We start from the raw sequence: 12,457 nt of genomic DNA, 5'->3' as shown, positions 1-12,457 counted from the left end.
TTGAGTGAAGGTATATATATTCAGATATTCTCGAGTGAAGGCATGTTCTTGGGATGAAGGCAAATATATTCCTCCAAAATACCCGAGTAATTGGTTATTGACACGAACCCATCACTAAAAAATTGAAAGAAAAAAAAAAACTAAAAAAAGAAAAAAGAATAAAAGACTTTTTGGGTATTAAATACAAAATTGGAAGATGAAATTTTCCTATCGAGCAATGGGCTGATGGACCAACAAGACAACTCTGCTAAATGGGCTTTTATAATATTGGGCTCATGGGCTTTCTTTTTCTTCCATTTAACCCATGGGAATGCTTCTTCTATAAATAGCTCCTGCTACATAACAATTTTCCAAACCCTAAACCCTAAATCGACTCCGCTCTGCAACATCTCCGCCTCGTCTCCTAATTTTTTTGTGCGTGTTCATGAGAAGGCTGCGATGATGATGTTTTCATATAATCTCGTTAATCCGATCTCAATGTGAGGATAAACGCTTATCCATTCTTTTATATCTGAGCGCCTTCTCTTTCTTTGAATTCAATTTTTGTTGCTTTACTGTGTTTTCTGAACGTTTCAAGCATTTGGCATGGCGGAGTAATTGGATCCATTCTATTCCGTCGTTTTTTTTTTCTGATTTTAATTAACCATATACGTTTTACTGTGTTCGTCATGATTCTATTCGTCAATTCTAGATCTATTCTGTTCGTTTTATTTTGTTTTTCGAATATGTATTTCTATTTCAAATTTCGGTTTTTGATTCTCTCATTAACAGTTTTTTACAAGGCTAAGTGCTCTTTCAATCCTTTTTTAGTTTTAGTTTTAGTTTTTGTTTTCTAATTTTTTGTTTAGTTTCAGTTTTGATCTCTCCAACTTTGTGTAGGAAATCTTTAAAAAAATTAATACAAATTCATTCTTATAAAACCTTCTTACTTAGATGAGTATTGTAGTACCAAAGGAAGTTGAAAGAACAGAAAAAAAAAACTGTAAAATATTTTTGAATAATTAGGATCGATTTTGGTATTGTTTCAAGATCGGCATATCTAATCATGGATCGAAAAAACAATGGGAGAGAATCTATTTGGTATTGCGATCGATTTTGTATTATGTATTGCAATGAATTGACTCTTTTCCTGGTTGATCCATGGATCGAAATATGATATCATGTGTCAAGTATGATATCAAATATCAGGGTGTGAGATAGAATCACTAGTCATATTCCTTAAAAACAACACTAACCATCCCAATAAATTGAGACAAGATAAAAAGGTTTAACAAATAGAACAGCTTTCATACATTAGATGAAGAAGAAGAAGAATACAACCGGAGAGAATCCACATTCCGTGGCTTGAGAGTACCACTGATTCCACTTTTTTGTGTTTTGTTTTGTGGGTTAGGGTTTAGATGTGAGGAATTTATTGGTTTATAAGTTCAGTTGGTGACTTATGGAGAAGCTAGTGGCGGAGACAACTCTTGAACCAAATTCAAAATTTATTTACAGAGGCCCAAGATATTTATGTATATATATCAAAATGCAACAAACACTAAACCAAAACATAGCCTGTAGTGAATTTGACTTCTAGGTTTGGCTCGTATACAAGAAAAGTACGTAACATTGAGAAAAAAAATTGTATATGAATGAACTATGAACACATTCCATCATAAAACACGATTCCCACATAGCTTTCTTGTAAGACAAATAATATCTTGATATCAAATTATGATATTACGAATGTAAGTCGTGAAGTGAACGGCGTGTCGGGCAAAGCAAAGGAGAAAGTGAAATATGATTTAGCAAAGGGGTAGGCATTTGGCATATAGATAAAGTGGAAAAGGGAGAGAAGATAAGGTGAGACCCAAAATTTGGGACCAAAGAAAATGAAAGGACAAAACTATCTTTCCTCATCCATTGCCCCAAAAACACACATTCAATGAGATCTCTCCATCTCTTTCTTTGCTCCTCTCATCCATTTATTGACAAGTCTCCATCTTTTCCTATAAAACAATAACATATTTATTCATATCTTCTTTGAAATTTAATTGCATTTCCAAACTAGAGACAAATAAACTATTCTTCAACTACCCACAAACTATCTATCTTCACAATTAACCTTTTTTATCTTCTTTATTTACTCTCACGTTTAGAATTTAGATTGAAATTTGAAATTTTGATTCGGTACTTGATCGCCTTCGTAATCCATTGCATCCACTTATATCAAGATTTAGAATCTAGATTTGACATCTAATGTGACATGATAATGTCAGTCTAGGCATCTCTCTTCCCAACCTTCTAAGAGTTAAAGACTGTCACTTCAAACCAACTCGAGCCATTTTATCACATGATTAGAAATTTTTAGGTCACATGACATTGGATTGCTCTACACTAAACACATTTGAATTTGAAGTTTTTGTGATTGAGCCACTAAAATAGTATGTACACCTGTTCAATATTAATTTTATTAACACAAATAAAAGAGATGGCACTAACTTACCTTCTATCAATATCTCTAGTTAATTTACATAAAAGAGAGGAAATTGAATATTTTGAATTCCATCGTGAAACAGTCGTTGGATTTGAATGTTGCAACATTTTAACTCTCTTAAAATGGACCGACAACTTTGTCGTCTACAAATGTTTCCTTTTCATCTTCAATGCCTGGATATTGCTGCAACAGAAAGCTCACAACAATGGCGGCCCTTCTTCTTCAAAGCTCATACTGCAAACCCTTTGTAAGTCGTCTCCCCAAGTTGAACAGAGCTCCAAATGNAACTTGAGCTGATTCCAAGCTGATTATTAAAGTACGATGAAGAAGTAACCGTTTCCGGCGAGATTTCCGTCGCCGGAAACACCTGTAAAACATAAAGTTTTCAGCTAAAAATTCATATCTTTGTCCTTTTCTTGTCGGAATGATTCTCTCTCTCTCACCTGTTTACACAAAGGGTCATCCACATTGATGAAATCGAGTGTCGGATTCGTAGTGGCCAGCTTAATGGATAAGAACTGCTCGAAATTGAACGAAAACTCAAAAAATTTCAAAATTTTCAAGTAATTGTTCTTGAATTCAGTTTAAAATGAACAATCACCTCCACTTGTTGCTGAAGAGATTGAACATAATTTATAATTTCATCCAGCATTCCAGCTTTTCCTGCAATTTTGTTACACCCAGGTACCAAATTCTGCAAATACTTCATTCTCTCACTTATCTTCTCTCTCCTCGCCTGCCCATATAAAATCTTCGTCAATATTTTTATTAAAAGAGGTCAGATTATCGAATCTCTCGAGTTGATTCTTACTCGTTCTGCGAGGCTATGGCTATCTGTAGCTTGGCCTGGACGGGCTCTTACATGAACGCAATCAGAAGCTCTTGAACTCTGTTTCGACGTCTCTGTTTCCTCTGTTTCCTCTGTTTTCTCTGTTTCTTCTTCTTCTTCAATATTTGGTTTGATTCTTTTGTCAGATTCAGCATTACCCAGTTTGGATTTCAGTTCCTTGTTCTTGTTGGCCTTTCTCTTCTTCGGAAACTCTCCGACCGCCACGGAGTTCGCCTGCATCAAGATATGAAAAAATGATTAAATGGTAAAAAGTTTGAACTTTTCTGGGTTTGGAGATCACCTCCGGCGGTGGCGAACACGTCACGGTGGAGGAGAACTCGTACTTGGTCAACTCAGGCCAACCTCCAGGTGCAAGCAGATCCTGAAAATCATTGACCCGGCTCGCTTGATTCGAGACGGGCGACAAGCTGTGGCAGTCACCGTGGCTTCGCCGCCATTTGACTGGAGTCCTCTGTTTTTCCGACATTGTCATCTCCGACTTCAACAGCATCAGGCCGGCCGGCAACCCGGAAAAGTTAATGGGGTTTGGTTTTTTGTTGAAGAAAGTGAATAAAACGGATGAGATATATAAATAAGGGAGGAAGGAGGAGGAGGAGGGTAAGGGCGGCAGTGGCACCGAAATCTGACAGCAATGGCCGACGTTAACACACAGAGAGCGGACGCCATGGGCGCTGGGGCCGGTGACATGACGGCCACGTGGTTATGTGAAAAGTTTTTTTTTTTTTTTTTTTTTTTTTTTTTTTTAATAAAAAATATTAAATTTAGCCGGAGGAGATGTTTGTAGTAAATTTTTTAGATATTGTCGGGTTTAGCCTATTTAGACGTTTTAACACTCCTACGAGGAATGCTTTGTTTCCCTCCGATCGATGTGAGATCTCACAATCCACCTCCCTTGAGAGCCCAACATCCTCGCTGCACATCCCCCGGTATTTGAGTTTATACCATTTGTAACAGCCCAAACCCACCGCTAACAAATATTATCCTCTTTGGCCCGTTACATATCGCAGTCAGCCTCGAGGTTTTAACAAGTGTATGCTAGACAGAGGTTTTCATACCCTATAAAGAATGTTTCGTTCTCCTCTCTAATAGACGTGGGATCTCACAATCCACACCCTTAGGAGCCCGATATCCTCACTGGCACACCGCATACTCAAGAGTTCACTGCCAGCCGATATTATTTTAATTTTTTAAAATGAAAAAAAAAATTGAGATAATTATTCACTTATCATAAATGACACGTTAATTTTATTAGCTGAGCTATACTAAAACCGAGACAGGTGGAAGGATAGAAATTATTTCAAAGACTAATTTGAACCCAAATTATATATTATGTGAAACAAAATGGGACAATTGCACCTGAGCTTACATGAGCCGTCATCACCGTCATCACCGTCTATTGAAATAAAGGATTTTAGTATAGAGCTTTGAAAATAAAGTAATATGAAACGACGTTTCAAATCAAGTAATAAAAATTAATCGATTCAAAGTATCGCACATATTTTGAGGTCGAATCTCTCTAATTATGGGTCTCGATCCCACCTTTTAAAATAAAAACAAAAACGAAAAGTAATAAGAGATTAAAAACTTCAATTGTTTGGGCTAAAATTTATAACTTCGTCGTAAATAAACCAATGGAGAAGTCGGAATTTGAAATTTGGGGATGGAAAAGGACGGATAGATTATGATAACATGGTGTGTTGGCCAAGCCTTTTGGTTTGACAACTGCTTTTGGACTACAAAAAGAATACAAACGACCTCGTTGAAGACCGGTGTGCTCAAAACATTCGATGAATATCTAATCAACTCGACTCAATTTACGGGTCTTTGCGAGTGATCTGGGTTGTTTCCCTCTCGACGATGTAGCTTATCCCCCATTATCTCATTGGTCGACCTTTACGTATGTTATTTTGAGATCATATCTAGTATTTAAAGTTTGCCTCGATTTGGTACCTAAACAGTGCTTTACCCCTAGATGTCTAGTAACTGCTATGCCTCAATGCATTTTAAGGAGAACCAGCTAGTTCTGAATTCGAGCTGCATTTCACCCTTAACCACAACTCATCCACTGATTCTTCAACATCAATCGGTTCAGACCTCCACCTAGTTTCATACAAGTTTTATCTTGGTCATGGATAAATCATCTAGGTTCGGGCTCATAAGAAGTGACAATTGCCCCATGAAGACTCACTTTCGCTACGGCTCTGGTGGGTTCCCTTAACCAAACCATTATCTATGAGTCACTGGCTCATTCTTCAACGGGCATTATTTATGAGAAATTTATCAAATCATAGGGAGTGTTACGAGATTTCATCAATGAAATTCTAACTTTTTCGAAACTCTTCTCACCGTACTCAAACTAGGTTGACTCGGCTTTCGAAAACGAATTCCGAAAATTAAAGTAACGAGGATGGGAGAGGACATGCATCCACCATCCTCTAAGATCTCCCATGATTAAAAAATAATAGAGTTATTTCCAACTACTTTTTTATTTTATTTTATTTATTATTATTATTATTACATCAAATGTGACAAAGATCTTGATTTAATAATTGGTCCTATTGTAATAAATATTTAAATGAAGGAAGAATGGGACAACTCACTTTATTGTACAAACCAAGATTTTTGCTTTTAGAGATCAATAATGCATTCATTACGAGCGATGGAAGGTTAGATCAGGTCGAGTCGAGACATTTTTTTAGACTCAATTTAATTGTTCGAGTTGTAATTCTTTTTAATTAAACAAACCCTTTATTAAATAATGAACCTAACCGAACTCAACCCAACCCCACCGTAAAATATTTGGGTTGGGTTGGGTTAGTTCTGTTGGATGATGAAAGTCCCACGTCGGCTAATTTAGGGAATGATTATGGGTTTATAATAAAAGAATACTATCTCCATTGGTACGAGACATTTTGGGGAGCCCAAAAGAAAGCTATGAGAACTTATGCTCAAAGTGGACAATATCATATCATTGGTAACGTAAACTTTATCTGATAAATTTCATGTCTTATAGATATCCCTTTCCATCGCCATCGAGTGGTCCTAAGAGGAACAAGGGAAAAAAACCTAATGATTGTTGTTGCCTTGTTTTTCGGTGTGTCTGTTTCCTGTACAAAATAAATGAAAAAAAATCAATTCATACTCTTAAACTTGTCGTGTATCAAATTTTACCATAAATTTGAATTTCATTAAATTATACTTTAAACTTAGTTAAATGTGGTAATTTTTCCACTCGAATGGTCTAATGTCTGACTCTGATACTATATGTAACGACCCAAACTTACCACTAATAGATATTGTTCGCTGTCCGCTTTGGCCCCTTGCGCATCGCTGTCAGTCTCACAGTTTTAAAATACGTTTAGGAGAGATTTTCACATATAAAAGATATTTTGTTCCCCCCTCCAACTAATATGGAATGTCTAAAAATAACATTAACTCTCGTGCCTTTGCTTTTGACGGACTCACTCAAAAGACCTCATTCTAATGGAGATAGTATTATTCACTTATAAACTCAAGATCTTCCACTAAATTAGTCAACGTGGACTCACTCCCAATAATGTTGAACATCCTATATTATAAAAATACTATAATATACATTTAAAAGTATTTAAATATTCTTCCACGCGATTCTTCATACATTTATATACATTATATTTTCTATCAAATGGATATTTAAATTTAATTTTTTAAAAATTTGTCTAATTGACTTTGGAATAAAATTACATTAAACTAATTCATAATTGATTTGGTTTAACCTTCAAAATTATTCTTCATTTCTCATCGATTTAGAGAATTAGAGAATCCATGGCGAACATTTTCCACGTCTACCACCGGGTTCTCCGGTGGCTAATGAAGGTCGCCGGAGTCAGGCAAGAACTGGTCCAGATACAACCAGGAACCACCATGAATTTCTGGGTACCCACCAGAAACCCGAAAAAAAACCCGAATCCACCGGTGGTCCTACTCCATGGATTCGCCGGCAACGGGATCATGACGTGGCAATTTCAGGTGATGAATTTGGCCAGAAACTACGCCGTCTATGTACCGGACTTTCTCTTCTTCGGCGAGTCGGTGACGGACCGGGCGGAGAGATCGCCGGAGTTTCAGGCGGAGTGCGTGGTGAAGGGGCTGAGGAAGCTGGGGGTTGAGAGGCCGTGCGTTTTGGTGGGGTTTAGCTATGGGGCAATGGTGGGGTTTAGGCTGGCTGAGATGTACCCGGATTTGGTGGCGGCGATGGTGGTCACGTCGGCGCCGACGGCGTTGACGGAGTCGCTCAGCCGTGTGGCGCTGCAGGAGATTGGGTATAAAAGTTGGTCGGATTACTTGATTCCGAACACGGTCAACGGTGTGAAATCCTTGTTTGAAATTGGTTCCTTTGACTTTCCGGCGCTTCCTAATTGGATAATGAAACATTATTTGGAGGTATTTTTATTTTTTTTATAAAATTAAAATATATTATTAATTTTTTAAAAAAGTTTAGAGATATTTTTTAAACAAATTATAAGATCGTCACAGGCTATGGTTAAGTACAGAAAGGAACAAGCAGAACTTCTTCGAGCATTGGTTGTACCGGATGATTTTACCATCTCTCAATTCCCACAGGTTTAATTTAATTTAATTTTTTATTTTTATAAAATTGAGGAATATATATATATATATATTTATTTGGTTCATCAAGAATTTAATTTCATGTTTTTTTTTTAAATTTTTTTGCTCAATTTATTAATACAGAAGATGCATATCATATGGGGGAGAAATGACAATTTATTTAATATGCAAATTGCTTACAATATGAAAGAGTAAGTACTCTCTCTCTCTATTTTTTATTTTTTTATATTCTTAATGTTATTTAATCTATCTTTTTATTTATATATATATAAGTCAAGCATATAATATGGTTATGTTGAAGGGAAATGTCGGGTCTGTGAGAGTCTCACATTGGTTGGGGAGGAGAACGAAACACCCTTAATAAGGGTATGGAAACCTTTTCCTAACAGACATGTTTTAAAGTCTTGGAAGTCTGAAACGGAAAGTCCAAAGAGGACAATATTTGTTAAATGTGGGTTTTGACCGTTACAAATAGTATTAGAGCCAAACACCAGACAATGTGCCAGCGAGGTCGCTCTTCCCCGAATAGGGTAGACACGAAGCGGTGTGCTAGTAAAGACGCTGGGCATCGAAGGGGGTGGATTTAGTAGGGGTCCCACATCAATTGGAGAAAGGAACAAGTGCGGGCTCCAAAGAGGTGGATTGTGAGAGTTCCACATTGGTTGGAGAGGAGAATGAAACATCCAAGGGTGTGGGTAGATGCCTTTTAAAGCCTTGAACGGAAGTCCAGAAAAACCCAAAGAAAAACAATATTTGCTAGCCGTGGGTTTAAGCCGTTACAGAGACGATAAATTAAATTTTGACATTTTGTTATCGGATTTGAGGTTTGATAATAAAAAATTTGGTGGAAATTACACAGGCAATTTGGAGGAGAAACAAGATTGGATTGCATAGAAAAAGCAGGCCATATTGTGCCAATGGAGCGCCCATTCATCTACAACAAATGCCTTCAAAAATTTCTTCGTTCCTTGCAAACTCATCAACAATAAACATTCACTATATGTATTTAATTATTTCATTTCATTTTATTTTATTTCAAAAAATTAATAATTTAATATGTGTTCGGGTAAAAATGACAATTCCCATATCAAATTTGGTGCGCGTAAAATGTATCATTATTTTATGTCGTATCAGCTGTTCATCATATTTTTGTGTCTGATTGAATTCTAAACTGGATTAAATTATCGAATGTAGACTAACTTTCATCGTGCATGTGGTTTGGTTATTTTTTTAAAAAAATATTTTTTGTAATTATTTCTCTAAAATGATGTGTTTGAACGTTTTATTAAAAGATTTTATAATTTTTCTTTTGAATTTATAGAGATGATTATCTTTCAAACATTTAATTCATAAAATTATAAATTTGTACCGGTGTAAATTAATATTTTTCAATTAGAATTTAACAGAGAGTATATATAAATATAATTGTTAGTTGGTCGCTTAATTTATTATTATTATTATTATTATTATTATATCTATTCATATACGAAAAAGAAAATAATTACAAATGATTATTTTAAAAGAAAATGAATAATTGGAAAGTGTACGTAATTTTCAATTTTTATTGAAATATTCAAATATTTAAAATTAGAAATCTAAGCCCAAGCCCAAATATTTGAGTAATTGGGCTGGACCGAAGCTATTTGAATAAACGGCCCACTTCAACTTTCGTGTTCCAACCAACCGCCGCCATAGAAAAACCCAGAAATCTCTCGTCTTCACCGGCGATCAGTTCAAAGAATTGGGTTTCGGCACATCTGGAGAAGCGGGTAACATTTCCTGTTTTATTTGATGTTTTTTTTCTCGATTTCTCTTTGAGCTGCCGATGCTTTTGTTAGTACGGCCGTAGTCGAGGTATCATCTATCTTGTTTATGCTGTGTTGCTGAGCTTTATCTCGTTAGGTCATGGCCGATAATCTGATTTTGGAAACAGATAGCCGTAATTCGAACTGGATTTCTTCTGTTCAAGTCCATTTTGCTTTCGATTTTTGGTTATCGCGAAGAATATTCACTGTTTGGCTTCCGATTAAATTGTTTTTCACTTTATCGGAAGTTGTTTTGTTTAGGATTATTAGAAGGGAATCTCGGCGTAGATCAAATTTTTAGGATTATTGTATCACATATTTGTTCTTAGGAAATAGTTGTAGCAGTGAACAAAGATAGGAACAAACAACTGATGAGTAATTCAAGAGACAACAGTAGTTCCCCTAATTCGAACCCTTTTGCATCTCACTTTCCCTTTTATGATCAAATACAATGAACTTGCATATACATTCAATACATGAACTTACCCTCCTCTTGTCCTTTTACTGTCTCTCTGAAGAACTACTGAGGGTCTGTCAAATTGATTCTGTCACTGATATTGGTTTAGAAAGAAGCTTTCATGAGATTAGCCTGTTTCCTTATGTCCGTAGTAGATGCATTTTAAAAACATCGAGGAAAAGTCCGAAAGGAAAAGCCTAAAGAGGATAATATTTGTTAACGGTAGGCTTGGGCTATTACAAAAATAATCTTCGGTCATGGACATTTCAAGAAACATAATAAGGGATGCATTGTGACGAACGAGCATCCTTTACCTCGACAAATTTCCACATAAACTTTGCAGTGCTGAAGGAGTGAAGGTTTTCTTGTTAGTCACCCTTTAGCTATCAGTCACAACTTCACCAGATATGTGGTTCTACATTCTTTCTTCTCTGCTTATGTTGAATGAATTGAAACTAGGTTCCGCTTAGCTTAATTTGTAATAGACCTAACCCACCACTAGCATATATTGTTTTTTTTTAGCTTTCTCTTTAGGGTCTTTCCCTCGAGGTTTTAAAATGCGTCCACTAGAGAGAGGTTTCCACACCCTTATAAGAAATGTGTTGTTCCCTTCTCCAACTGATGTGAGATCTCACAATCCACTCCCCTTGGGGGTCCATCGTCCTCGCTTGCACATCGTCCTGTGTTTGGCTCTGATACCATTTGTAACAACCCTAACCCACCACTAGCATATACTGTTCTTTTTGAACTTTCCCTTCAAGGACTTCCCCTCAAGATTTTAAAGCGTGTCCACTAGAGAGAGGTTTCCACATCTTTACTAGGAATGTTTTGTTCCATTCTCCAACCAATGTGGAATCTCACTTAACTTTTCTCGTTACTCGTGGCTCTAGCTAATTTATTCCTTTTGTCTTCCTTTCAAACTAGGTTCAAAACCAATGGAACAACAGAAAGAAAAACCATCAGCTGCAGCAAACCCACCCATCCCTTCTTGTCGAAAGAAGAAAAACGAAGAAGCTACATTCTTGGAGGACTTGAAGGATCACATCGACGAGTTCATTCACGCATCGATGGACGAACACAAATCGTGCTTTAAGAAAACCATCAACAAGGTATATACTTCCAATTCCTTCACTGTGCATCTAAAAGAAATAATCATGTTTGTGATACATGTGGTGGATGTGTTCATCTAATGCTTCCAAAAACTCATTTGACTGGGTACACAGATGTTCCGTATGTCTAAAGTTGTGGCAGATAAGAATTCAGAGACAAGTGGAGTTGAGAGCTCTCTGCCTCTTCGAACAACAGTATCAGAATAAATTCTCTTTTTTCCTCTGTTCTAGGATACTCTCTCTCCATCTTCAACCAAATCCTTGTACTTTGGATCTTTTGTTTTGCTTTATTTCCACAGTTTATACCCATTGTTACTTATTTTTCTTTTTTGATTCTTAAGTTCTTGTTTATTTCCTCAGGCGCACGTTTTTTCTTTGAGTTCAATCATTAAACTATCGGCATTTGAAAGGGTAATTAGGAAAGTGAAAATTTAGCTATTGCCTTCGAGATGAATCTCTAGATCTGTTAATATCGGTTATTTTTGCATGTAGACTATCGAATATTTGAACCTTTGGTCCCTTAACAGCCCGAGCCCAAGTAAGAACTCTAGACTATGACCATTTTTTTTGTCCGAATTAAACATGAATCTTTCAATTCATTTGGTAACCACTTTGTGTATTGCATCTTTGCTTCAATCTAGGTCAACAAAGTCGACTTCTTTTCATGCCGACTCAAAAAGGAGAGGGTAGCCTTTGCTTGACTGATTTATCGGACAAGAGGACGAGATGTGTTAAAGTAATAAATATCATAGATCTTAGATTCAGTTATGAAGAATTCCTTTCAACTATTAGTGAAAAATAACAACGAAGGTCACAGGTCACATGACTTAACACAATCACCTATTTATCTCGTAGAATCAGAGAATTTAATTTCGAAATAAAAACATATATTAAATTCATCCTCCAACATTAATTAGCCTTTTAATTAGCCTTTTAGTTAGAAAAATGAACTTCTAAAAAAAGAAAAGCAAATTATCACATAGAATTGCAGGTTTTGATTGTTGAAGACTTGCAAATAGCCGTCCAATCTTTGTTCTTCCTCATCCCACCCCCTTCCAAGTTGCTTCCAAATTTAACCATTTTAGTTAAGCTTCATATTTCTCATCCTGCAATTATTATTAAACTGAGTTAACTTCATCCAACATATTA

The 12,457-nt window shown here is 36.1% G+C and overlaps 3 protein-coding genes and 1 non-coding gene across 5 annotated transcripts; 3 read left to right on the top strand and 1 right to left on the bottom strand.

The window, feature by feature from the left end:
• The first annotated feature begins 434 nt into the window (after positions 1 to 434).
• On the top strand, positions 435 to 517 carry LOC111796300. The gene has a single exon (XR_002815345.1). It is a non-coding gene; the product is annotated as a small nucleolar RNA U30 (small nucleolar RNA).
• A 1,907-nt stretch (positions 518 to 2,424) lies between these two features.
• LOC111795128 (transcription factor bHLH63-like) lies at positions 2,425 to 3,936 on the bottom strand. Its single transcript, XM_023677384.1, has 5 exons — positions 3,610 to 3,936; positions 3,291 to 3,542; positions 3,081 to 3,215; positions 2,923 to 2,997; positions 2,425 to 2,846 (listed from the first exon to the last, which is right to left on the bottom strand). The coding sequence occupies exons 1-5, from the start codon at positions 3,817 to 3,819 to the stop codon at positions 2,709 to 2,711; spliced, it is 810 nt and encodes a 269-aa protein (XP_023533152.1). The 5' UTR covers positions 3,820 to 3,936; the 3' UTR covers positions 2,425 to 2,708.
• Positions 3,937 to 7,133: 3,197 nt separating this feature from the next.
• LOC111795118 (epoxide hydrolase 4-like) lies at positions 7,134 to 7,937 on the top strand. The gene is made up of 2 exons (XM_023677367.1): positions 7,134 to 7,751; positions 7,845 to 7,937. The coding sequence occupies exons 1-2, from the start codon at positions 7,134 to 7,136 to the stop codon at positions 7,935 to 7,937; spliced, it is 711 nt and encodes a 236-aa protein (XP_023533135.1).
• Positions 7,938 to 9,604: 1,667 nt separating this feature from the next.
• LOC111795127 lies at positions 9,605 to 11,667 on the top strand. 2 transcript variants are annotated; one of them, XM_023677382.1, is made up of 3 exons: positions 9,605 to 9,706; positions 11,124 to 11,308; positions 11,423 to 11,667. In XM_023677382.1, the coding sequence occupies exons 2-3, from the start codon at positions 11,135 to 11,137 to the stop codon at positions 11,513 to 11,515; spliced, it is 267 nt and encodes an 88-aa protein (XP_023533150.1). In that variant the 5' UTR covers positions 9,605 to 9,706; positions 11,124 to 11,134; the 3' UTR covers positions 11,516 to 11,667. The 2 variants fall into 2 exon arrangements, with proteins under 2 accessions (XP_023533150.1, XP_023533151.1); XM_023677383.1 differs by lacking the exon at positions 9,605 to 9,706 and adding an exon at positions 9,712 to 9,791.
• The last annotated feature ends 790 nt before the right edge of the window (positions 11,668 to 12,457 follow it).

This window comes from Cucurbita pepo, chromosome LG05, assembly GCF_002806865.2.
Source record: "Cucurbita pepo subsp. pepo cultivar mu-cu-16 chromosome LG05, ASM280686v2, whole genome shotgun sequence".
Taxonomy (NCBI): Eukaryota; Viridiplantae; Streptophyta; class Magnoliopsida; order Cucurbitales; family Cucurbitaceae; genus Cucurbita; species Cucurbita pepo.
This window is presented reverse-complemented; position numbering and strand designations above follow the sequence as displayed.